Source organism: Pleurodeles waltl, chromosome 12 (assembly GCF_031143425.1).
Source record: "Pleurodeles waltl isolate 20211129_DDA chromosome 12, aPleWal1.hap1.20221129, whole genome shotgun sequence".
NCBI lineage: Eukaryota > Metazoa > Chordata > Amphibia > Caudata > Salamandridae > Pleurodeles > Pleurodeles waltl.
In genome coordinates, this window is record NC_090451.1 from 19865868 (window position 1) to 19890696 (window position 24829).

At 50.1% G+C, this 24829-nt stretch overlaps 1 protein-coding gene across 3 annotated transcripts in view; it reads left to right on the plus strand.

Moving 5' to 3' along the window:
- Positions 1-24829, plus strand: part of SBNO2 (strawberry notch homolog 2) — a 542051-nt gene that overhangs the window by 261675 nt on the left and 255547 nt on the right. For all 3 annotated transcript variants that reach the window (XM_069216340.1, XM_069216341.1, XM_069216342.1), the window contains 5 exons: positions 20824-21000; positions 21701-21798; positions 22029-22111; positions 22542-22745; positions 24562-24740. In XM_069216340.1, coding sequence (XP_069072441.1) covers positions 20824-21000; positions 21701-21798; positions 22029-22111; positions 22542-22745; positions 24562-24740 — 741 coding nt within the window. The remainder of the gene's footprint in view (positions 1-20823; positions 21001-21700; positions 21799-22028; positions 22112-22541; positions 22746-24561; positions 24741-24829) is intronic.

The following is a 24829-nucleotide window of genomic DNA, read 5'->3' on the forward strand; positions in this document are numbered from 1 at the left end:
GCGGACGTGCTGTGTGTTGTGATGGGTATTAGTGGTGCACTGATGTCTGCCGCACACTGATAGTTGTGGCAGATACTACTGACATGGTGACTGCAGAGTTGTTGTGGACATTGCCAGGATGAGCTGTGTGTTGTGATGGGTGTTAGTGGTGCACTGATGTCTGCCGCACAATAAGAGTTGTGGCAGGTACTACTGACATGGTGACTGCAGAGGTGTTGTGGACATTGCGCGGACGTGCTGTGTGTTGTGATGGGTGTTAGTGGTGCACTGATGTATACCGCACTGTGAGAGTTGTGGCAGATACTACTGACATGGTGATTGCGGAGGTGTTGTGGACATTGCCAGGACGTGCTGTGTGTTGTGATGGGTGTTAGTGGTGCACTGATGTATACCGCACTCTGAGAGTTGTGGCAGGTACTACTGACATGGTGATTGCGGAGGTGTTGTGGACATTGCGCTGACGTGCTGTGTGTTGTGATGGGTGTTAGTGGTGCACTGATGTATACCGCACTCTGAGAGTTGTGGCAGGTACTACTGACATGGTGATTGCGGAGGTGTTGTGGACATTGCCAGGGTGAGCTGTGTGTTGTGATGGGTGTCAGTGGTGCACGGATGTATACCGCACTCTGAGAGTTTTGGCAGACACTACAGACCTGGTGATGGCATTATTGCCGCGTGCTGTGTGTTGTGATGGGTGTCAGTGGTGCACGGATGTATACCGCACTCTGAGAGTTTTGGCAGACATTACAGACCTGGTGATGGCATTATTGCCGCGTGCTGTGTGTTGTGATGGGTGTCAGTGGTGCACGGATGTATACCGCACTCTGAGAGTTGTGGCAGACATTACAGACCTGGTGATGGCATTATTGCCGCGTGCTGTGTGTTGTGATGGGTGTCAGTGGTGCACGGATGTATACCGCACTCTGAGAGTTGTGGCAGACATTACAGACCTGGTGATGGCATTATTGCCGCGTGCTGTGTGTTGTGATGGGTGTCAGTGGTGCACGGATGTATACCGCACTCTGAGAGTTGTGGCAGACATTACAGACCTGGTGATGGCATTATTGCCGCGTGCTGTGTGTTGTGATGGGTGTCAGTGGTGCACGGATGTATACCGCACTCTGAGAGTTGTGGCAGACATTACAGACCTGGTGATGGCATTATTGCCGTGTGTTGTGATGGGTGTCAGTGGTGCACGGATGTATACCGCACTCTGAGAGTTGTGGCAGACATTACAGACCTGGTGATGGCATTATTGCCGCGTGCTGTGTGTTGTGATGGGTGTCAGTGGTGCACGGATGTATACCGCACTCTGAGAGTTGTGGCAGACATTACAGACCTGGTGATGGCATTATTGCCGCGTGCTGTGTGTTGTGATGGGTGTCAGTGGTGCACGGATGTATACCGCACTCTGAGAGTTGTGGCAGACATTACAGACCTGGTGATGGCATTATTGCCGCGTGCTGTGTGTTGTGATGGGTGTCAGTGGTGCACGGATGTATACCGCACTCTGAGAGTTGTGGCAGACATTACAGACCTGGTGATGGCATTATTGCCGCGTGCTGTGTGTTGTGATGGGTGTCAGTGGTGCACGGATGTATACCGCACTATGAGAGTTGTGGCAGACATTACAGACCTGGTGATGGCATTATTGCCGCGTGCTGTGTGTTGTGATGGGTGTCAGTGGTGCACGGATGTATACCGCACTCTGAGAGTTGTGGCAGACATTACAGACCTGGTGATGGCATTATTGCCGCGTGCTGTGTGTTGTGATGGGTGTCAGTGGTGCACGGATGTATACCGCACTCTGAGAGTTTTGGCAGACATTACAGACCTGGTGATGGCATTATTGCCGCGTGCTGTGTGTTGTGATGGGTGTCAGTGGTGCACGGATGTATACCGCACTCTGAGAGTTTTGGCAGACATTACAGACCTGGTGATGGCATTATTGCCGCGTGCTGTGTGTTGTGATGGGTGTCAGTGGTGCACGGATGTATACCGCACTCTGAGAGTTTTGGCAGACATTACAGACCTGGTGATGGCATTATTGCCGCGTGCTGTGTGTTGTGATGGGTGTCAGTGGTGCACGGATGTATACCGCACTCTGAGAGTTGTGGCAGACATTACAGACCTGGTGATGGCATTATTGCCGCGTGCTGTGTGTTGTGATGGGTGTCAGTGGTGCACGGATGTATACCGCACTCTGAGAGTTGTGGCAGACATTACAGACCTGGTGATGGCATTATTGCCGCGTGCTGTGTGTTGTGATGGGTGTCAGTGGTGCACGGATGTATACCGCACTCTGAGAGTTGTGGCAGACATTACAGACCTGGTGATGGCATTATTGCCGCGTGCTGTGTGTTGTGATGGGTGTCAGTGGTGCACGGATGTATACCGCACTCTGAGAGTTGTGGCAGACATTACAGACCTGGTGATGGCATTATTGCCGCGTGCTGTGTGTTGTGATGGGTGTCAGTGGTGCACGGATGTATACCGCACTCTGAGAGTTGTGGCAGACATTACAGACCTGGTGATGGCATTATTGCCGCGTGCTGTGTGTTGTGATGGGTGTCAGTGGTGCACGGATGTATACCGCACTCTGAGAGTTGTGGCAGACATTACAGACCTGGTGATGGCATTATTGCCGCGTGCTGTGTGTTGTGATGGGTGTCAGTGGTGCACGGATGTATACCGCACTCTGAGAGTTGTGGCAGACATTACAGACCTGGTGATGGCATTATTGCCGCGTGCTGTGTGTTGTGATGGGTGTCAGTGGTGCACGGATGTATACCGCACTCTGAGAGTTGTGGCAGACATTACAGACCTGGTGATGGCATTATTGCCGCGTGCTGTGTGTTGTGATGGGTGTCAGTGGTGCACGGATGTATACCGCACTCTGAGAGTTGTGGCAGACATTACAGACCTGGTGATGGCATTATTGCCGCGTGCTGTGTGTTGTGATGGGTGTCAGTGGTGCACGGATGTATACCGCACTCTGAGAGTTGTGGCAGACATTACAGACCTGGTGATGGCATTATTGCCGCGTGCTGTGTGTTGTGATGGGTGTCAGTGGTGCACGGATGTATACCGCACTCTGAGAGTTGTGGCAGACATTACAGACCTGGTGATGGCATTATTGCCGCGTGCTGTGTGTTGTGATGGGTGTCAGTGGTGCACGGATGTATACCGCACTCTGAGAGTTTTGGCAGACATTACAGACCTGGTGATGGCATTATTGCCGCGTGCTGTGTGTTGTGATGGGTGTCAGTGGTGCACGGATGTATACCGCACTCTGAGAGTTTTGGCAGACATTACAGACCTGGTGATGGCATTATTGCCGCGTGCTGTGTGTTGTGATGGGTGTCAGTGGTGCACGGATGTATACCGCACTCTGAGAGTTTTGGCAGACATTACAGACCTGGTGATGGCATTATTGCCGCGTGCTGTGTGTTGTGATGGGTGTCAGTGGTGCACGGATGTATACCGCACTCTGAGAGTTTTGGCAGACATTACAGACCTGGTGATGGCATTATTGCCGCGTGCTGTGTGTTGTGATGGGTGTCAGTGGTGCACGGATGTATACCGCACTCTGAGAGTTTTGGCAGACATTACAGACCTGGTGATGGCATTATTGCCGCGTGCTGTGTGTTGTGATGGGTGTCAGTGTTGCACGGATGTATACCGCACTCTGAGAGTTTTGGCAGACATTACAGACCTGGTGATGGCATTATTGCCGCGTGCTGTGTGTTGTGATGGGTGTCAGTGGTGCACGGATGTATACCGCACTCTGAGAGTTTTGGCAGACATTACAGACCTGGTGATGGCATTATTGCCGCGTGCTGTGTGTTGTGATGGGTGTCAGTGGTGCACGGATGTATACCGCACTCTGAGAGTTTTGGCAGACATTACAGACCTGGTGATGGCATTATTGCCGCGTGCTGTGTGTTGTGATGGGTGTCAGTGGTGCACGGATGTATACCGCACTCTGAGAGTTTTGGCAGACATTACAGACCTGGTGATGGCATTATTGCCGCGTGCTGTGTGTTGTGATGGGTGTCAGTGGTGCACGGATGTATACCGCACTCTGAGAGTTTTGGCAGACATTACAGACCTGGTGATGGCATTATTGCCGCGTGCTGTGTGTTGTGATGGGTGTCAGTGGTGCACGGATGTATACCGCACTCTGAGAGTTTTGGCAGACATTACAGACCTGGTGATGGCATTATTGCCGCGTGCTGTGTGTTGTGATGGGTGTCAGTGGTGCACGGATGTATACCGCACTCTGAGAGTTGTGGCAGACATTACAGACCTGGTGATGGCATTATTGCCGCGTGCTGTGTGTTGTGTGGGTGTCAGTGGTGCACGGATGTATACCGCACTCTGAGAGTTGTGGCAGACATTACAGACCTGGTGATGGCATTATTGCCGCGTGCTGTGTGTTGTGATGGGTGTCAGTGGTGCACGGATGTATACCGCACTCTGAGAGTTGTGGCAGACATTACAGACCTGGTGATGGCATTATTGCCGCGTGCTGTGTGTTGTGATGGGTGTCAGTGGTGCACGGATGTATACCGCACTCTGAGAGTTGTGGCAGACATTACAGACCTGGTGATGGCATTATTGCCGCGTGCTGTGTGTTGTGATGGGTGTCAGTGGTGCACGGATGTATACCGCACTCTGAGAGTTGTGGCAGACATTACAGACCTGGTGATGGCATTATTGCCGCGTGCTGTGTGTTGTGATGGGTGTCAGTGGTGCACGGATGTATACCGCACTCTGAGAGTTGTCGCAGACATTACAGACCTGGTGATGGCATTATTGCCGCGTGCTGTGTGTTGTGATGGGTGTCAGTGGTGCACGGATGTATACCGCACTCTGAGAGTTGTGGCAGACATTACAGACCTGGTGATGGCATTATTGCCGCGTGCTGTGTGTTGTGATGGGTGTCAGTGGTGCACGGATGTATACCGCACTCTGAGAGTTGTGGCAGACATTACAGACCTGGTGATGGCATTATTGCCGCGTGCTGTGTGTTGTGATGGGTGTCAGTGGTGCACGGATGTATACCGCACTCTGAGAGTTGTGGCAGACATTACAGACCTGGTGATGGCATTATTGCCGCGTGCTGTGTGTTGTGATGGGTGTCAGTGGTGCACGGATGTATACCGCACTCTGAGAGTTGTGGCAGACATTACAGACCTGGTGATGGCATTATTGCCGCGTGCTGTGTGTTGTGATGGGTGTCAGTGGTGCACGGATGTATACCGCACTCTGAGAGTTGTGGCAGACATTACAGACCTGGTGATGGCATTATTGCCGCGTGCTGTGTGTTGTGATGGGTGTCAGTGGTGCACGGATGTATACCGCACTATGAGAGTTTTGGCAGACATTACAGACCTGGTGATGGCATTATTGCCGCGTGCTGTGTGTTGTGATGGGTGTCAGTGGTGCACGGATGTATACCGCACTCTGAGAGTTTTGGCAGACATTACAGACCTGGTGATGGCATTATTGCCGCGTGCTGTGTGTTGTGATGGGTGTCAGTGGTGCACGGATGTATACCGCACTCTGAGAGTTTTGGCAGACATTACAGACCTGGTGATGGCATTATTGCCGCGTGCTGTGTGTTGTGATGGGTGTCAGTGGTGCACGGATGTATACCGCACTCTGAGAGTTTTGGCAGACATTACAGACCTGGTGATGGCATTATTGCCGCGTGCTGTGTGTTGTGATGGGTGTCAGTGGTGCACGGATGTATACCGCACTCTGAGAGTTTTGGCAGACATTACAGACCTGGTGATGGCATTATTGCCGCGTGCTGTGTGTTGTGATGGGTGTCAGTGGTGCACGGATGTATACCGCACTCTGAGAGTTTTGGCAGACATTACAGACCTGGTGATGGCATTATTGCCGCGTGCTGTGTGTTGTGATGGGTGTCAGTGGTGCACGGATGTATACCGCACTCTGAGAGTTTTGGCAGACATTACAGACCTGGTGATGGCATTATTGCCGCGTTGTAGGAGGCTGGACTGGCTTGTAGTGAGTACCAAGGGGTACTTGCACCTTGCACCAGGCCCAGTTATCCCTTATTAGTGTATAGGGTGTCTAGCAGCTTAGGCTGATAGATAATGGTAGCTTAGCAAAGCAGCTCAGGCTGAACTAGGAGACGTGTGAAGCTACTACAGTACCACTTAGTGTCATATGCACAATATCATAAGAAAACACAATACACAGTTATACTAAAAATAAAGGTACTTTATTTTTATGACAATATGCCAAAGTATCTTAGAGTGTACCCTCAGTGAGAGGATAGGAAATATACACAAGATATATATACACAATAGCAAAAATATGCAGTATAGTCTTAGAAAACAGTGCAAACAATGTATAGTTACAATAGGATGCAATGGGGAAACATAGGGATAGGGGCAACACAAACCATATACTCCAAAAGTGGAATGCGAACCACGAATGGACCCCAAACCTATGTGACCTTGTAGAGGGTCGCTGGGACTATTAGAAAATAGTGAGAGTTAGAAAAATAACCCACCCCAAGACCCTGAAAAGTGAGTGCAAAGTGCACCAAAGTTCCCCTAAGGACAAAATAGTCGTGTTAGAGGGAGAATGCAAGGAAAACACAAATCAGCAATGCAACAACGATGGATTCCTGTCTGAAGGTACCTGTGGAACAAGGGGACCAAGTCCAAAAGTCACAAGCAGCTCGGAGATGGGCAGATGCCCAAGAAATGCCAGCGGTTGGTGCAAAGAAGCTCTTACTAGGCTGAAGAACTGTGAATACTGCAGGAACGACAAGGGCTAGAGACTTCCCCTTTGGAGGATGGATCCCCCACGCCTTGGAGAGTCGTGCAGAAGTGTTTTCCCGCCGGATGGACGCCAACAAGCCTTGCTACACGCAAATCGTGCGTTTGGCGTTTTTGGACGCTGCTGGGGCCCAGGAGGGACCAGGAGGTCGCAAATTGGACCTGCAGAGAGAGGGGACGTCGAGCAAGACAAAGAGCCCTCACTGAAGCAGGTAGCACCCGGAGAAGTGCCAGAAACAGGCACTACGAGGATGCGTGAAACGGTGCTCGCCGAAATTGCACAAAGGAGTCCCACGTCGCCGGAGACCAACTTAGAAAGTCGTGCAATGCAGGTTAGAGTGCCGTGGACCCAGGCTTGGCTGTGCACACAGGATTTCCGCCGGAAGTGCACAGGGGCCGGAGAAGCTTGCAAAGTCGCGGTTCCCAGCAATGCAGCCCAGCGAGGTGAGGCAAGGACTTACCTCCACCAAACTTGGGCTGAAGAGTCACTGGACTGTGGGGGTCACTTGGACGGTGTCGCTGGATTCGAGGGACCTCGCTCGTCGTGCTGAGAGGAGACCCAAGGGACCGGAGATGCAGCTTTTTGGTGCCTGCGGTTGCAGGGGGAAGATTCCGTCGACCCACGGGAGATTTCTTCGGAGCTTCTGGTGCAGAGAGGAGGCAGACTACCCCCACAGCATGCACAAGCAGGAAAACAGTCGAGAAGGCGGCAGGATCAGCGTTACAGAGTTGCAGTAGTCGTCTTTGCTACTATGTTGCAGGTTTGCAGGCTTCCAGCGCGGTCAGCGGTCGATTCCTTATCAGAAGGTGAAGAGGGAGATGCAGAGGAACTCGGCTGAGCTCATGCATTCGTTATCTAAAGTTTCCCCAGAGACAGAGACCCTAAATAGCCAGAAAAGAGGGTTTGGCTACCTAGGAGAGAGGAAAGGCTACTAACACCTGAAGGAGCCTATCACAAGGAGTCTCTGACGTCACCTGGTGGCACTGGCCACTCAGAGCAGTCCAGTGTGCCAGCAGCACCTCTGTTTCCAAGATGGCAGAGGTCTGGAGCACACTGGAGGAGCTCTGGACACCTCCCAGGGGAGGTGCAGGTCAGGGGAGTGGTCACTCCCCTTTCCTTTGTCCAGTTTCGCGCCAGAGCAGGGGCTAAGGGGTCCCTGAACCGGTGTAGACTGGCTTATGCAGAATTGGGCACCTCTGTGCCCAACAAAGCATTTCCAGAGGCTGGGGGAGGCTACTCCTCCCCTGCCTTCACACCATTTTCCAAAGGGAGAGGGTGTTACACCCTCTCTCAGAGGAAGTTCTTTGTTCTGCCATCCTGGGCCAGGCCTGGCTGGACCCCAGGAGGGCAGATGCCTGTCTGAGGGGTTGGCAGCAGCAGCAGCTGCAGAGAAACCCCAGGAAGGGCAGTCTGGCAGTACCAGGGTCTGTGCTACAGACCACTGGGATCATGGAATTGTACTAACAATGCCAGGATGGCATAGAGGGGGCAATTCCATGATCATAGACATGTTACATGGCCATATTCGGAGTTACCATGGTGAAGCTACATATAGGTAGTGACCTATATGTAGTGCACGCGTGTAATGGTGTCCCCGCACTCACAAAGTTCAGTGAATTGGCTCTGAACAATGTGGGGGCACCTTGGCTAGTGCCAGGGTGCCCTCACACTAAGTAACTTTGCACCTAACCTTTACCAGGTAAAGGTTAGACATATAGGTGACTTATAAGTTACTTAAGTGCAGTGTAAAATGGCTGTGAAATAATGTGGACGTTATTTCACTCAGGCTGCAGTGGCAGGCCTGTGTAAGAATTGTCAGAGCTCCCTATGGGTGGCAAAAGAAATGCTGCAGCCCATAGGGATCTCCTGGAACCCCAATACCCTGGGTACCTCAGTACCATATACTAGGGGATTATAAGGGTGTTCCAGTAAGCCAATGTAAATTGGTAAAAATGGTCACTAGCCTGTCAGTGACAATTTGGAAAGAAATGAGAGAGCATAACCACTGAGGTTCTGATTAGCAGAGCCTCAGTGAGACAGTTAGTCACTACACAGGTAACACATACAGGCACACTTATGAGCACTGGGGCCCTGGGTTACCAGGGTCCCAGTGACACATACAACTAAAACAACATATATACAGTGAAAAGTGGGGGTAACATGCCAGGCAAGATGGTACTTTCCTACACAACCCCCCCCCAAACGAAGGACAATAAGACTAGCCATTACCTGATGAGTCTTCATTGTCTAAGTGGAAATATCTGGAGAGTCCATCTGCATTGGAGTGGCTACTCCCAGGTCTATGTTCCACTGTATAGTCCATTCCCTGTAGGGATATGGACCACCTCAACAATTTAGGATTTTCACCTTTCATTTGTTTTAGCCAAAGTAGAGGTTTGTGGTCTGTCTGAACAATGAAGTGAGTGCCAAACAGGTATGGCCTCAACTTCTTCAGAGCCCAGACCACAGCAAAGGCCTCCCTCTCAATGGCAGACCAACGCTTTTCTCTAGGGGTCAACCTTCTACTAATAAAAGCAACAGGTTGATCCTGGCCCTCAGAATTAAGTTGTGATAGGACTGCCCCTACTCCTAATTCAGATGCATCAGTTTGGACATAGAATTTTTTAGAGTAACAAGGGCTTTTCAGGACAGGTGCAGAGCACATGGCCTGCTTCAGCTCCTCAAAAGCTTTCTGACAGTTTGCTGTCCATAATACATTTTTAGGCATTTTCTTGGATGTGAGGTCATTAAGAGGGGCTGCAATGGAGCCATAGTTCTTAATGAACCTCCTGTAATACCCAGTGAGGCCTAGGAAGGCTCTCACCTGAGTCTGAGTGGTAGGGGGAATCCAATCAATAATAGTTTGGATTTTCCCCTGAAGTGGTGCAATCTGTTCCCCACCAACAAGGTGTCCCAGATAAACCACCTTACCCTGCCCAATCTGGCACTTTGAAGCCTTGATAGTGAGGCCTGCCTTTTGCAGGGCCTCCAAAACTTTCCAAAGGTGGACCAGGTGATCATCCCAGCTGGAGCTAAAGACAGCTATATCATCCAAATATGCTGCACTGAAAGCTTCCAGCCCTTGCAGGACTGTGTTCACCAACCTCTGAAAAGTGGCAGGTGCATTTTTCAAACCAAAAGGCATTACAGTAAACTGGTAATGTCCTCCAATGGTAGAAAATGCAGTCTTAGGTTTAGCATCTTCTGACATTTTGATCTGCCAATACCCTGCAGTCAAATCAAAAGTGCTTAGATACTTGGCAGATGCCAGTGTATCTATTAGCTCATCTGCCCTGGGTATAGGGTGAGCATCTGTTTTGGTTACCAAGTTGAGACCTCTATAGTCTACACAAAACCTCATTTCCTTCTTTCCATCTTTAGAATTGGGTTTTGGTACCAGTACCACAGGAGAAGCCCATGGACTGTCAGAGTGCTCAACCACTCCTAGTTCCAACATCTTCTGAACTTCTTGCTTTATGCAGTCCCTGACATGGTCAGGCTGCCTATAGATCTTACTTTTGACAGGTAAACTGTCTCCAGTATCTATAGTGTGCTCACACCAAGAAGTGGTGCCTGGCACAATGGAGAAGAGTTCTGAAAATTGTCCTAGGAGATTTATGCAATTATCTTTCTGCTCAGCAGTAAGACAATCAGCCAAAACTACCCCTTCCACAAGAGCATCTTGTTCTGTGGAAGAGAAGAGATCAGGTAGAGGATCACTGTCTTCTTCCTGTCCCTCATCTGTTGCCATGAGCAGGGTGAGATCAGCCCTGTCATAGTAGGGTTTCAGGCGGTTGACATGGAGCACCCTAAGGGGACTCCTGGCAGTGCCTAAGTCAACCAAGTAGGTGACTTCACCCTTCTTTTCAACAATTGTGTGTGGACCACTCCATTTATCTTGGAGTGCTCTTGGGGCCACAGGCTCCAAGACCCACACTTTCTGCCCTGGTTGGTACTGAACCAAAACAGCCTTCTGATCATGCCATTGCTTCTGGAGCTCTTGGCTGGCCTGAAGGTTTTTACTGGCCTTTTTCATGTACTCAGCCATCCTTGATCTGAGGCCAAGTACATAATCCACAATATCCTGCTTAGGAGCTTTTAAAGGTTGTTCCCAACCCTCCTTTACAAGTGTGAGTGGACCCCTAACAGGGTGTCCAAAAAGAAGTTCAAAGGGGCTGAAGCCCACTCCTTTCTGGGGTACCTCCCTGTAGGCAAAAAGGAGGCATGGTAGAAGGATATCCCATCTCCTGCGGAGTTTTTCAGGGAGTCCCATAATCATGCCTTTGAGAGTTTTATTAAATCTCTCCACCAGTCCATTTGTTTGTGGATGATAGGGTGTTGTGAACTTGTAAGTTACACCACACTCCTTCCACATGGCCTTTAAGTATGCAGACATGAAATTGCTTCCTCTGTCTGATACTACTTCCTTTGGGAAGCCCACCCTGGAAACTATTCCCAGGAGGGCCTTTGCCACTGCAGGAGCTGTAGTGGTCCTTAAAGGAATAGCTTCAGGATATCTTGTGGCATGGTCCACTACCACCAAGATAAATCTATTGCCTGAAGCAGTAGGAGGGTCAAGGGGGCCAACTATGTCAACCCCTACCCTTTCAAAGGGAACCCCAACCACAGGCAGTGGGATAAGGGGTGCCTTTGGAGTGCCACCTGTCTTGCCACTGGCTTGACAGGTTTCACAGGACTTACAAAATTCTTTTGTGTCCTCAGACATCCTAGGCCAATGAAACAGTGGTACCAATCTGTCCCAAGTTTTCATTTGACCCAGGTGCCCAGCTAAGGGAATGTCATGTGCCAGTGTTAGGAGGAACTTTCTGTACTCCTGAGGAATCACTAATCTCCTGGCAGCTCCAGGTTTAGGATCCCTATTCTCAGTGTACAAGAGGTTGTCCTCCCAGTAAACTCTGTGTGAGTCACTGACATCCCCATTAGCCTGTTTGACAGCTTGCTGTCTGAGACCCTCTAATGTGGGACAGGTTTGCTGTGCCACACTCAGCTCCTCTCTGGCAGGCCCCCCTTCACCCAAAAGCTCAGCAGTGTCTGCTTCCAGCTCCTCTGGTGTAGGTTCTGCACAGGGAGGGAATTCTTCTTCCTCAGAAGTTGAATCCACTGTAGAGGGAGGGATAGTAGGAAGTGGTTTGCTTCTACTAGCCCTAGCTTTAGGGAGCACTTGGTCCATTGTTCCAGGATCCAAGCTTCCCTGTCCTTTTTGCTTTTTGGCCTGAGCCCTTGTCAAAGCAAAAATATGCCCTGGGATGCCCAGCATTGCTGCATGGGCCTCCAACTCCACATCTGACCAAGCTGATGTCTCCAAATCGTTCCCTAATAGACAGTCTACAGGTAAATCTGAAGCTACCACAACTTTCTTTGGACCAGATACCCCCCCCCAGTTGAGATTTACAACAGCCATGGGGTGGCTTTGTGTTATGTTGTGAGCATCGGTTACTTGGTACTGGTGTCCAAGTATGTGTTGTTCAGGGTGCACCAGTTTCTCAATCACCATTGTGACACTGGCACCTGTGTCCCTGTAGGCCTGGACCTCAACACCATTTATTAGGGTTAGTTGCTTGTACTTCTCCAAGTTATGGGGGCAAGCAACCAAAGTGGCTAAGTCAATAGCCCCTTCAGAGACTAAAGTAGCCTCTGTGGTCTCCCTAATCAGACCAACCCCAACTAAATTACCAAAAGTGAGCCCAGCTACTCCCTTGGATTGGCTATTAGTAGGTTTGCTCCCACCACTACTGCTATTAGTAGGGACACTAGGTGTAGCAGTAGGGGTTGTAGTGGTAGGAGCTGTGGTGCCTTTCTTTGGACAACTGGGATCTGTTGTCCAATGGCCTTTTATCTTACATAAATAGCACCATGGTTTCTTTTCCTTGTTCTGATTAAAGGAGGATTTGGGCCCACCACCCCCACCAGAGTGTTTTTGTGGGCCTGATGAAGACTCATTTTTAGATTTGTCCCCACCCTTGTCAGAAGACTTACCATCCTTCTTTTTGTTGCCATCTTTGTCACCCCCTGTATGAACTTTTCTGTTCACTCTTGTTCTGACCCATTTGTCTGCCTTCTTTCCCAATTCTTGGGGAGAGGTCAGATCAGAGTCCACCAAGTACTGGTGCAACAAATCAGACACACAATTATTAAGAATATGCTCTCTCAGGATCAAGTTATACAGGCTGTCATAATCAGTAACTTTACTGCCATGTAACCACCCCTCCAAGGCCTTCACTGCCTGGTCAATGAAATCAACCCAGTCTTGTGAAGACTCCTTTTTGGTATCTCTGAACTTTATCCTGTACTGTTCAGTGGTTAAGCCATAACCATCCAGGAGTGCATTCTTAAGAACTTGGAAATTGTTAGCATCATTTTCTTTTACAGTAAGGAGCCTATCCCTACCTTTTGCAGTAAATGATAGCCATAGGATAGCAGCCCACTGTCTTTGAGGGACATCCTGTACAGCACAGGCCCTCTCAAGTGCAGCAAACCACTTGTTAATGTCATCCCCCTCCTTGTAAGGGGGAACTATCTTATGCAGATTCCTGGAATCATGCTCTTTTGCAGGATGACTATGGGGAATACTGCTGCTGCCACCATGGGTATCTAAACCCATTTTCTGTCTTTCCCTCTCTATTTCTAAAGACTGTCTATCCAAATCCAGCTGTTGTTTTTTGAGCTTCAGTCTGGTTTGCTCCACTCTCAATCTATTGAGCTCCCTTTCCAACAATCTGTCATCAGGGTGGGTGGGAGGGACATTTCTAGATACAGAGGTATGATGGGAATGAACAGAAGGAGACCTGTCCCTTACAGAGGGCACCCTAACAGCTTGGCTACCAGTATAATGTGAGAGCACATCATCAGTATGATGTGATTCAACCTCTGTACCAACTATGCTAGACTGTCTAGTAATGGGCAGGCTGAGAAGTTTCTTTCCTGAACCTTTTCCTGGAGGAGTCCCTGGATCAGATTGAGAACCATTAGCTACTTTTTCTACAGATTGGGCACTTATGGCCTTATCCTGTACTCTAAGCATATTAATTAACAGTTCTAAGGAAGGATTCTTCCCTACACTCAAACCTCTCTCTATGCAGAGACTCCTTGCTGCTTTCCAGCTAAGGTGATCATATGCAAGTTTGGACAGTTCAACTTTTTGGCCTGTGCCAGACATTTTTAGAGAGAGTTAAAGTGATAGACAAAGAGAAAAAAAAGTTTTCAGAACTTTTTGGAAAGACAGAAAAAAACTTTTTAAACTTCTAAGAACTTTTTGAAAGTTTAGAAGTACTTTTCAGCACTTAGAAAAGAGTGAAAAGAGGAAATGCAAAACTTTTTGGCTATGTGTATATACACTGACCTTGTTTTGTATATTTTTCTCTTATGAAAAGTACAATGACAAGAGTGGTAAGTAGTCTCAAAGCACTTATCCCACCACTGCACAACCAATGTAGGAGGCTGGACTGGCTTGTAGTGAGTACCAAGGGGTACTTGCACCTTGCACCAGGCCCAGTTATCCCTTATTAGTGTATAGGGTGTCTAGCAGCTTAGGCTGATAGATAATGGTAGCTTAGCAAAGCAGCTCAGGCTGAACTAGGAGACGTGTGAAGCTACTACAGTACCACTTAGTGTCATATGCACAATATCATAAGAAAACACAATACACAGTTATACTAAAAATAAAGGTACTTTATTTTTATGACAATATGCCAAAGTATCTTAGAGTGTACCCTCAGTGAGAGGATAGGAAATATACACAAGATATATATACACAATAGCAAAAATATGCAGTATAGTCTTAGAAAACAGTGCAAACAATGTATAGTTACAATAGGATGCAATGGGGAAACATAGGGATAGGGGCAACACAAACCATATACTCCAAAAGTGGAATGCGAACCACGAATGGACCCCAAACCTATGTGACCTTGTAGAGGGTCGCTGGGACTATTAGAAAATAGTGAGAGTTAGAAAAATAACCCACCCCAAGACCCTGAAAAGTGAGTGCAAAGTGCACCAAAGTTCCCCTAAGGACAAAATAGTCGTGTTAGAGGGAGAATGCAAGGAAAACACAAATCAGCAATGCAACAACGATGGATTCCTGTCTGAAGGTACCTGTGGAACAAGGGGACCAAGTCCAAAAGTCACAAGCAGCTCGGAGATGGGCAGATGCCCAAGAAATGCCAGCGGTTGGTGCAAAGAAGCTCTTACTAGGCTGAAGAACTGTGAATACTGCAGGAACGACAAGGGCTAGAGACTTCCCCTTTGGAGGATGGATCCCCCACGCCTTGGAGAGTCGTGCAGAAGTGTTTTCCCGCCGGATGGACGCCAACAAGCCTTGCTACACGCAAATCGTGCGTTTGGCGTTTTTGGACGCTGCTGGGGCCCAGGAGGGACCAGGAGGTCGCAAATTGGACCTGCAGAGAGAGGGGACGTCGAGCAAGACAAAGAGCCCTCACTGAAGCAGGTAGCACCCGGAGAAGTGCCAGAAACAGGCACTACGAGGATGCGTGAAACGGTGCTCGCCGAAGTTGCACAAAGGAGTCCCACGTCGCCGGAGACCAACTTAGAAAGTCGTGCAATGCAGGTTAGAGTGCCGTGGACCCAGGCTTGGCTGTGCACACAGGATTTCCGCCGGAAGTGCACAGGGGCCGGAGAAGCTTGCAAAGTCGCGGTTCCCAGCAATGCAGCCCAGCGAGGTGAGGCAAGGACTTACCTCCACCAAACTTGGGCTGAAGAGTCACTGGACTGTGGGGGTCACTTGGACGGTGTCGCTGGATTCGAGGGACCTCGCTCGTCGTGCTGAGAGGAGACCCAAGGGACCGGAGATGCAGCTTTTTGGTGCCTGCGGTTGCAGGGGGAAGATTCCGTCGACCCACGGGAGATTTCTTCGGAGCTTCTGGTGCAGAGAGGAGGCAGACTACCCCCACAGCATGCACAAGCAGGAAAACAGTCGAGAAGGCGGCAGGATCAGCGTTACAGAGTTGCAGTAGTCGTCTTTGCTACTATGTTGCAGGTTTGCAGGCTTCCAGCGCGGTCAGCGGTCGATTCCTTATCAGAAGGTGAAGAGGGAGATGCAGAGGAACTCGGCTGAGCTCATGCATTCGTTATCTAAAGTTTCCCCAGAGACAGAGACCCTAAATAGCCAGAAAAGAGGGTTTGGCTACCTAGGAGAGAGGAAAGGCTACTAACACCTGAAGGAGCCTATCACAAGGAGTCTCTGACGTCACCTGGTGGCACTGGCCACTCAGAGCAGTCCAGTGTGCCAGCAGCACCTCTGTTTCCAAGATGGCAGAGGTCTGGAGCACACTGGAGGAGCTCTGGACACCTCCCAGGGGAGGTGCAGGTCAGGGGAGTGGTCACTCCCCTTTCCTTTGTCCAGTTTCGCGCCAGAGCAGGGGCTAAGGGGTCCCTGAACCGGTGTAGACTGGCTTATGCAGAATTGGGCACCTCTGTGCCCAACAAAGCATTTCCAGAGGCTGGGGGAGGCTACTCCTCCCCTGCCTTCACACCATTTTCCAAAGGGAGAGGGTGTTACACCCTCTCTCAGAGGAAGTTCTTTGTTCTGCCATCCTGGGCCAGGCCTGGCTGGACCCCAGGAGGGCAGATGCCTGTCTGAGGGGTTGGCAGCAGCAGCAGCTGCAGAGAAACCCCAGGAAGGGCAGTCTGGCAGTACCAGGGTCTGTGCTACAGACCACTGGGATCATGGAATTGTACTAACAATGCCAGGATGGCATAGAGGGGGCAATTCCATGATCATAGACATGTTACATGGCCATATTCGGAGTTACCATGGTGAAGCTACATATAGGTAGTGACCTATATGTAGTGCACGCGTGTAATGGTGTCCCCGCACTCACAAAGTTCAGTGAATTGGCTCTGAACAATGTGGGGGCACCTTGGCTAGTGCCAGGGTGCCCTCACACTAAGTAACTTTGCACCTAACCTTTACCAGGTAAAGGTTAGACATATAGGTGACTTATAAGTTACTTAAGTGCAGTGTAAAATGGCTGTGAAATAATGTGGACGTTATTTCACTCAGGCTGCAGTGGCAGGCCTGTGTAAGAATTGTCAGAGCTCCCTATGGGTGGCAAAAGAAATGCTGCAGCCCATAGGGATCTCCTGGAACCCCAATACCCTGGGTACCTCAGTACCATATACTAGGGGATTATAAGGGTGTTCCAGTAAGCCAATGTAAATTGGTAAAAATGGTCACTAGCCTGTCAGTGACAATTTGGAAAGAAATGAGAGAGCATAACCACTGAGGTTCTGATTAGCAGAGCCTCAGTGAGACAGTTAGTCACTACACAGGTAACACATACAGGCACACTTATGAGCACTGGGGCCCTGGGTTACCAGGGTCCCAGTGACACATACAACTAAAACAACATATATACAGTGAAAAGTGGGGGTAACATGCCAGGCAAGATGGTACTTTCCTACACGCGTGCTGTGTGTTGTGATGGGTGTCAGTGGTGCACGGATGTATACCGCACTCTGAGAGTTGTGGCAGACATTACAGACCTGGTGATGGCATTATTGCCGCGTGCTGTGTGTTGTGATGGGTGTCAGTGGTGCACGGATGTATACCGCACTCTGAGAGTTGTGGCAGACATTACAGACCTGGTGATGTGCACGGATGTATACCGCACTCTGAGAGTTGTGGCAGACATTACAGACCTGGTGATGGCATTATTGCCGCGTGCTGTGTGTTGTGATGGGTGTCAGTGGTGCACGGATGTATACCGCACTCTGAGAGTTTTGGCAGACATTACAGACCTGGTGATGGCATTATTGCCGCGTGCTGTGTGTTGTGATGGGTGTCAGTGGTGCACGGATGTATACCGCACTCTGAGAGTTTTGGCAGACATTACAGACCTGGTGATGGCATTATTGCCGCGTGCTGTGTGTTGTGATGGGTGTCAGTGGTGCACGGATGTATACCGCACTCTGAGAGTTGTGGCAGACATTACAGACCTGGTGATGGCATTATTGCCGCGTGCTGTGTGTTGTGATGGGTGTCAGTGGTGCACGGATGTATACCGCACTCTGAGAGTTTTGGCAGACATTACAGACCTGGTGATGGCATTATTGCCGCGTGCTGTGTGTTGTGATGGGTGTCAGTGGTGCACGGATGTATACCGCACTCTGAGAGTTTTGGCAGACATTACAGACCTGGTGATGGCATTATTGCCGCGTGCTGTGTGTTGTGATGGGTGTCAGTGGTGCACGGATGTATACCGCACTCTGAGAGTTGTGGCAGACATTACAGACCTGGTGATGGCATTATTGCCGCGTGCTGTGTGTTGTGATGGGTGTCAGTGGTGCACGGATGTATACCGCACTCTGAGAGTTTTGGCAGACATTACAGACCTGGTGATGGCATTATTGCCGCGTGCTGTGTGTTGTGATGGGTGTCAGTGGTGCACGGATGTATACCGCACTCTGAGAGTTTTGGCAGACATTACAGACCTGGTGATGGCATTATTGCCGCGTGCTGTGTGTTGTGATGGGTGTCAGTGGTGCACGGATGTATACCGCACTCTGAGAGTTTTGGCAGACATTACAGACCTGGTGATGGCATTATTGCCGCGTGCTGTGTGTTGTGATGGGTGTCAGTGGTGCACGGATGTATACCGCACTCTGAGAGTTTTGGCAGACATTACAGACCTGGTGATGGCATTATTGCCGCGTGCTGTGTGTTGTGATGGGTGTCAGTGGTGCACGGATGTATACCGCACTCTGAGAGTTTTGGCAGACATTACAGACCTGGTGATGGCATTATTGCCGCGTGCTGTGTGTTGTGATGGGTGTCAGTGGTGCACGGATGTATACCGCACTCTGAGAGTTGTGGCAGACATTACAGACCTGGTGATGGCATTATTGCCGCGTGCTGTGTGTTGTGATGGGTGTCAGTGGTGCACGGATGTATACCGCACTCTGAGAGTTGTGGCAGACATTACAGACCTGGTGATGGCATTATTGCCGCGTGCTGTGTGTTGTGATGGGTGTCAGTGGTGCACGGATGTATACCGCACTCTGAGAGTTGTGGCAGACATTACAGACCTGGTGATGGCATTATTGCCGCGTGCTGTGTGTTGTGATGTTTGTCAGTGGTGCACGGATGTATACCGCACTCTGAGAGTTGTGGCAGACATTACAGACCTGGTGATGGCATTATTGCCGCGTGCTGTGTGTTGTGATGGGTGTCAGTGGTGCACGGATGTATACCGCACTCTGAGAGTTTTGGCAGACATTACAGACCTGGTGATGGCATTATTGCCGCGTGCTGTGTGTTGTGATGGGTGTCAGTGGTGCACGGATGTATACCGCACTCTGAGAGTTGTGGCAGACATTACAGACCTGGTGATGGCATTATTGCCGCGTGCTGTGTGTTGTGATGGGTGTCAGTGGTGCACGGATGTATACCGCACTCTGAGAGTTTTGGCAGACATTACAGACCTGGTGATGGCATTATTGCCGCGTGCTGTGTGTTGTGATGGGTGTCAGTGGTGCACGGATGTATACCGCACTCTGAGAGTTGTGGCAGACATTACAGACCTGGTGATGGCATTATTGCCGCGTGCTGTGTGTTGTGATGGGTGTCAGTGGTGCACGGATGTATACCGCACTCTGAGAGTTTTGGCAGACATTACAGACCTGGTGATGGCATTATTGCCGCGTGCTGTGTGTTGTGATGGGTGTCAGTGGTGCACGGATGTATACCGCACTCTGAGAGTTTTGGCAGACATTACAGACCTGGTGATGGCATTATTGCCGCGTGCTGTGTGTTGTGATGGGTGTCAGTGGTGCACGGATGTATACCGCACTCTGAGAGTTTTGGCAGACATTACAGACCTGGTGATGGCATTATTGCCGCGTGCTGTGTGTTGTGATGGGTGTCAGTGGTGCACGGATGTATACCGCACTCTGAGAGTTTTGGCAGACATTACAAACCTGGTGATGACATTATTGCCGCGTGCTGTGTGTTGTGATGGGTGTCAGTGGTGAACAGATGTATACCGCACTCTGAGAGTTTTGGCAGACATTACAGACCTGGTGATGGCATTATTGCCGCGTGCTGTGTGTTGTGATGGGTGTCAGTGGTGCACGGATGTATACCGCACTCTGAGAGTTGTGGCAGACATTACAGACCTGGTGATGGCATTATTGCCGCGTGCTGTGTGTTGTGATGGGTGTCAGTGGTGCACGGATGTATACCGCACTCTGAGAGTTGTGGCAGACATTACAGACCTGGTGATGGCATTATTGCCGCGTGCTGTGTGTTGTGATGGGTGTCAGTGGTGCACGGATGTATACCGCACTCTGAGAGTTGTGGCAGACATTACAGACCTGGTGATGGCATTATTGCCGCGTGCTGTGTGTTGTGATGTTTGTCAGTGGTGCACGGATGTATACCGCACTCTGAGAGTTGTGGCAGACATTACAGACCTGGTGATGGCATTATTGCCGCGTGCTGTGTGTTGTGATGGGTGTCAGTGGTGCACGGATGTATACCGCACTCTGAGAGTTTTGGCAGACATTACAGACCTGGTGATGGCATTATTGCCGCGTGCTGTGTGTTGTGATGGGTGTCAGTGGTGCACGGATGTATACCGCACTCTGAGAGTTGTGGCAGACATTACAGACCTGGTGATGGCATTATTGCCGCGTGCTGTGTGTTGTGATGGGTGTCAGTGGTGCACGGATGTATACCGCACTCTGAGAGTTTTGGCAGACATTACAGACCTGGTGATGGCATTATTGCCGCGTGCTGTGTGTTGTGATGGGTGTCAGTGGTGCACGGATGTATACCGCACTCTGAGAGTTGTGGCAGACATTACAGACCTGGTGATGGCATTATTGCCGCGTGCTGTGTGTTGTGATGGGTGTCAGTGGTGCACGGATGTATACCGCACTCTGAGGGTTGTGGCAGACATTACAGAGCTGGTGATGGCATTATTAATGGAGTTTTCTAACTTGCTCCCTCTGTTGTTGCAGTGGGCAGAGGCACTCACAGTTTTCCAGCAGGCAGCAGACCTCATTGGCCTGGAGTCCCGCAAGTCCCTGTGGGGCCAGTTCTGGTCTGCCCATCAACGCTTCTTCAAGTACCTCTGCATCGCTGCCAAAGTAAGACGTCTGGTGGCCCTGGCTAAGCAACAGCTCGCCAAGGACAAGGTAAAAGACTGCCCAGTAGCCCGTTGCACTGCAGAGTGCCATCAACTTAACGGCTGGCTTGATAGTGCATGTTTTTGTTAACTTATTGTTACCAATTTTTAAAAAATACTGGAGAGCAGGTTTTGAATCCACCATATTACTGTGGGGTCGACTTTAGGTCCATCTTTTCTGTGCTTCTCTTAGAGACAGCATTGTGTATCAATATGTTGCTGCAGCCTTTGACTTAGTTTTTCACATTTGTTGAACACAAATTGTGAAGGAAAGAGTAAATACTTTAAATTGACTTTCATAGCTTAGTGTGACTATTTTGGACCTAGAGCTCTGTATGTGCACCCCTCCTCTGGGCTGGTTTCAGGTCTCATACTTCATAGTAGTGCATATTTCAGAAAGTAATTGGTGGGATCTTTTATTCTGTGATTGTAAAATGCCACCTTCTGAGTTATTTGGGAGCAGAATCTGCCTGTTGTTTCACGCTGATGGTAAATGTCCTGTGGCCCTTGTGCTGTTACTACTGACAGCAGATGGACAGAAAGATCTTTAACAACATTGTGTGATAATTTCTCTCCACTAAAGAGAAATGTGCTTACATTTATGCCCAGTTAACAGTCGATATCTAGTCTGGTTCAGCGGACTCGTGAGTGCTCAGAGGGAACCTCCCTCCGGTACTCACCAGGTACTTTGTCTTTCTCCTCCCTCGCAGTGCATCGTCATTGGTCTTCAGTCCACAGGAGAGGCGCGCACCCGTGAAGTCCTGGACGAGAACGACGGGCAGCTCAACTGCTTCGTGTCTGCTGCGGAGTACGTACACTCACTTGCGCTGTGTAAAGGTGGTGGGCTTTGGGGCAAGCTAAGGCTGGGTCTGCAGTGGTGCTCCTGTGCCATGTTCATCCACACTGTGATCAACAAATTGTTGCCCCAGGGTTCTTCTTTTTGCAGCTTTGGGCACACTGAACAGCGGGGATTTCCTATCGATTGCAATGGTTCATATTCTATAGGCTACAGAACTAAAATTTGTGACTTCGTTTCAGGGGCGTCTTTCTGTCATTAATTCAGAAGCACTTTCCACTGTCGAAGAAAAAGCGAGAGAAAGGCGCGGCAACAAAACGGAAACGTAAGTGATCTCTTGCTCACTCAGGTTCTGAGGTGCCCTTTGGCGCAGTTTGTTGTTTATCATCAGTCAACAGCCTCTGTTGTCCTTGCACACTTGGGCTTCTGTTTCTGTCCTTCCTGTTAATCCCTTTGGGGTTCCTTCTGTCCCCTCTGTGTCTAAACCTGATGAGCTTTTTAAGGATAGCCCTCTAAAAGAAATGCTTATTGCTTTCCTTGCCCCTCACCTTGGCGGGATTGTTGTGTTTATGGAAGCTCTCCTTCACACTTGTGTGTTGAAGTTGTGTCTTCTTATGTCAGGAGTCCATTTAGGTCCATTTTCTGGTTACTCAGGGTGCCCTTATAGGGGACGGCATCCCTAAAATGCGAGTCATGACTGAAGCAGTCCCAGTGCCCCTAAGGACTTCTTGGCTTACCAGGCTCCTTTTTTCCAGGGCGACAGAAGGTGCGATGTGCGAAGGTTCCCAAAGGTGGTTTCGAGCTGAGCTCTGGGGTGATAAAAATCAGTGACGATAGCAGCAGCGACTCCGAGCTGGGGATCGACAGTGATTTCAATTCCTCGCCAGAGTCGCTCTTCGACAACGACGATGTCATCTTTGTGGATCACACTGTGAACGGATACACTCTGGAGGAGCCAGGTAATGAACACTGCTAGTGATTGCCGTAGGGGTGTGTGAAGGGAGAGAGCTGTGAGGTGGATCACACTGTGAACGGATACACTCTGGAGGAGCCAGGTAGTGAACACTGCTAGTGATTGCCGTAGGGGTGTGTGAAGGGAGAGAGCTGGGAGGTGGATCACACTGTGAACGGATACACTCTGGAGGAGCCAGGTAGTGAACACTGCTAGTGATTGCCGTAGGGGTGTGTGAAGGGAGAGAGCTGTGAAGTGGATCACACTGTGAACGGGTACAGCCTGGACGAGCCAGGTAGTGAACACTGCTAGTGATTGCCGTAGGGGTGTGTGAAGGGAGAGAGCTGTGAAGTGGATCACACTGTGAACGGGTACAGCCTGGACGAGCCAGGTAGTGAACACTGCTAGTGATTGCCGTAGGGGTGTGTGAAGGGAGAGAGCTGTGAGGTGGATCACACTGTGAACGGATACACTCTGGAGGAGCCAGGTAATGAACACTGTTAGTGATTGCCGTAAGGGTGTGTGAAGGGAGAGAGCTAGGAGGTGGCTCACACTGTGAACGGATACACTCTGGAGGAGCCAGGTAGTGAACACTGCTAGTGATTGCCGTAGGGGTGTGTGAAGGGAGAGAGCTGTGAGGTGGCTCACACTGTGAATGGGTACACTCTGGAGGAGCCAGGTAGTGAACACTGCTAGTGATTGCCGTAGGGGTGTGTGAAGGGAGAGAGCTGTGAGGTGGATCACACTGTGAACGGATACACTCTGGAGGAGCCAGGTAGTGAACACTGCTAGTGATTGCCGTAGGGGTGTGTGAAGGGAGAGAGCTGTGAGGTGGATCACACTGTGAACGGATACACTCTGGAGGAGCCAGGTAGTGAACACTGCTAGTGATTGCCGTAGGGGTGTGTGAAGGGAGAGAGCTGTGAGGTGGATCACACTGTGAACGGATACACTCTGGAGGAGCCAGGTAGTGAACACTGCTAGTGATTGCCGTAGGGGTGTGTGAAGGGAGAGAGCTGTGAGGTGGATCACACTGTGAACGGATACACTCTGGAGGAGCCAGGTAGTGAACACTGCTAGTGATTGCCGTAGGGGTGTGTGAAGGGAGAGAGCTGTGAGGTGGATCACACTGTGAACGGATACACTCTGGAGGAGCCAGGTAGTGAACACTGCTAGTGATTGCCGTAGGGGTGTGTGAAGGGAGAGAGCTGGGAGGTGGATCACACTGTGAACGGGTACACTCTGGAGGAGCCAGGTAATGAACACTGCTAGTGATTGCCGTAGGGGTGTGTGAAGGGAGAGAGCTGTGAGGTGGCTCACACTGTGAACGGATACACTCTGGAGGAGCCAGGTAGTGAACACTGCTAGTGATTGCCGTAGGGGTGTGTGAAGGGAGAGAGCTGTGAGGTGGCTCACACTGTGAACGGATACACTCTGGAGGAGCCAGGTAGTGAACACTGCTAGTGATGTAGGTGTGTATGAAGATGAGGGAGGAGACAACTGTGCAGTGGATCACACTGTTAACAGCATGGCCTGGAGAAGCCAGGTAATACCTGCACCCGGGTGGCTGTCTTAAGTTGGGGGTTGAGGGTCTACAGCTTTATCTAGAAATAGAATTTGGTACCTCATTTCTACAAGCTAGGGATTATAGAACACCTACTGTAGTTGGAGTAGAGATATATTGTACATATGGGGAGTGCGCCCCCTTAACCATGGCTGCTAGGGGGTCTTTTCTACTCTGAGGAATGGCTGGGGTGAAGGGTACATGGATTACACAGCTGCTTTCTGTACTCCTAACGTGACATGTTTCTTCTACCCGACAGCCAGACTGCCACTGCCAAATTTTCAGAAGGACTTCCACTCCTTGCCTGGCACGTTGGAGCACGTGGAGCGGATGAAGCAAGATCTGATTATGAAGGTGAAAGAGCTGGGCAAAGAGCTTCCTCTCAACACCCTGGACGAGCTCATCGATCTGTTTGGAGGGCCCGATTACGTGGCAGAGGTGAGTTCCTTGCCGAGCCCAGGGGCATTCTTCTCCTCGGAAAGGGCACCAGCTCCTTGGTGGGTCTCTATTCAAGTTGTACAGCAAGT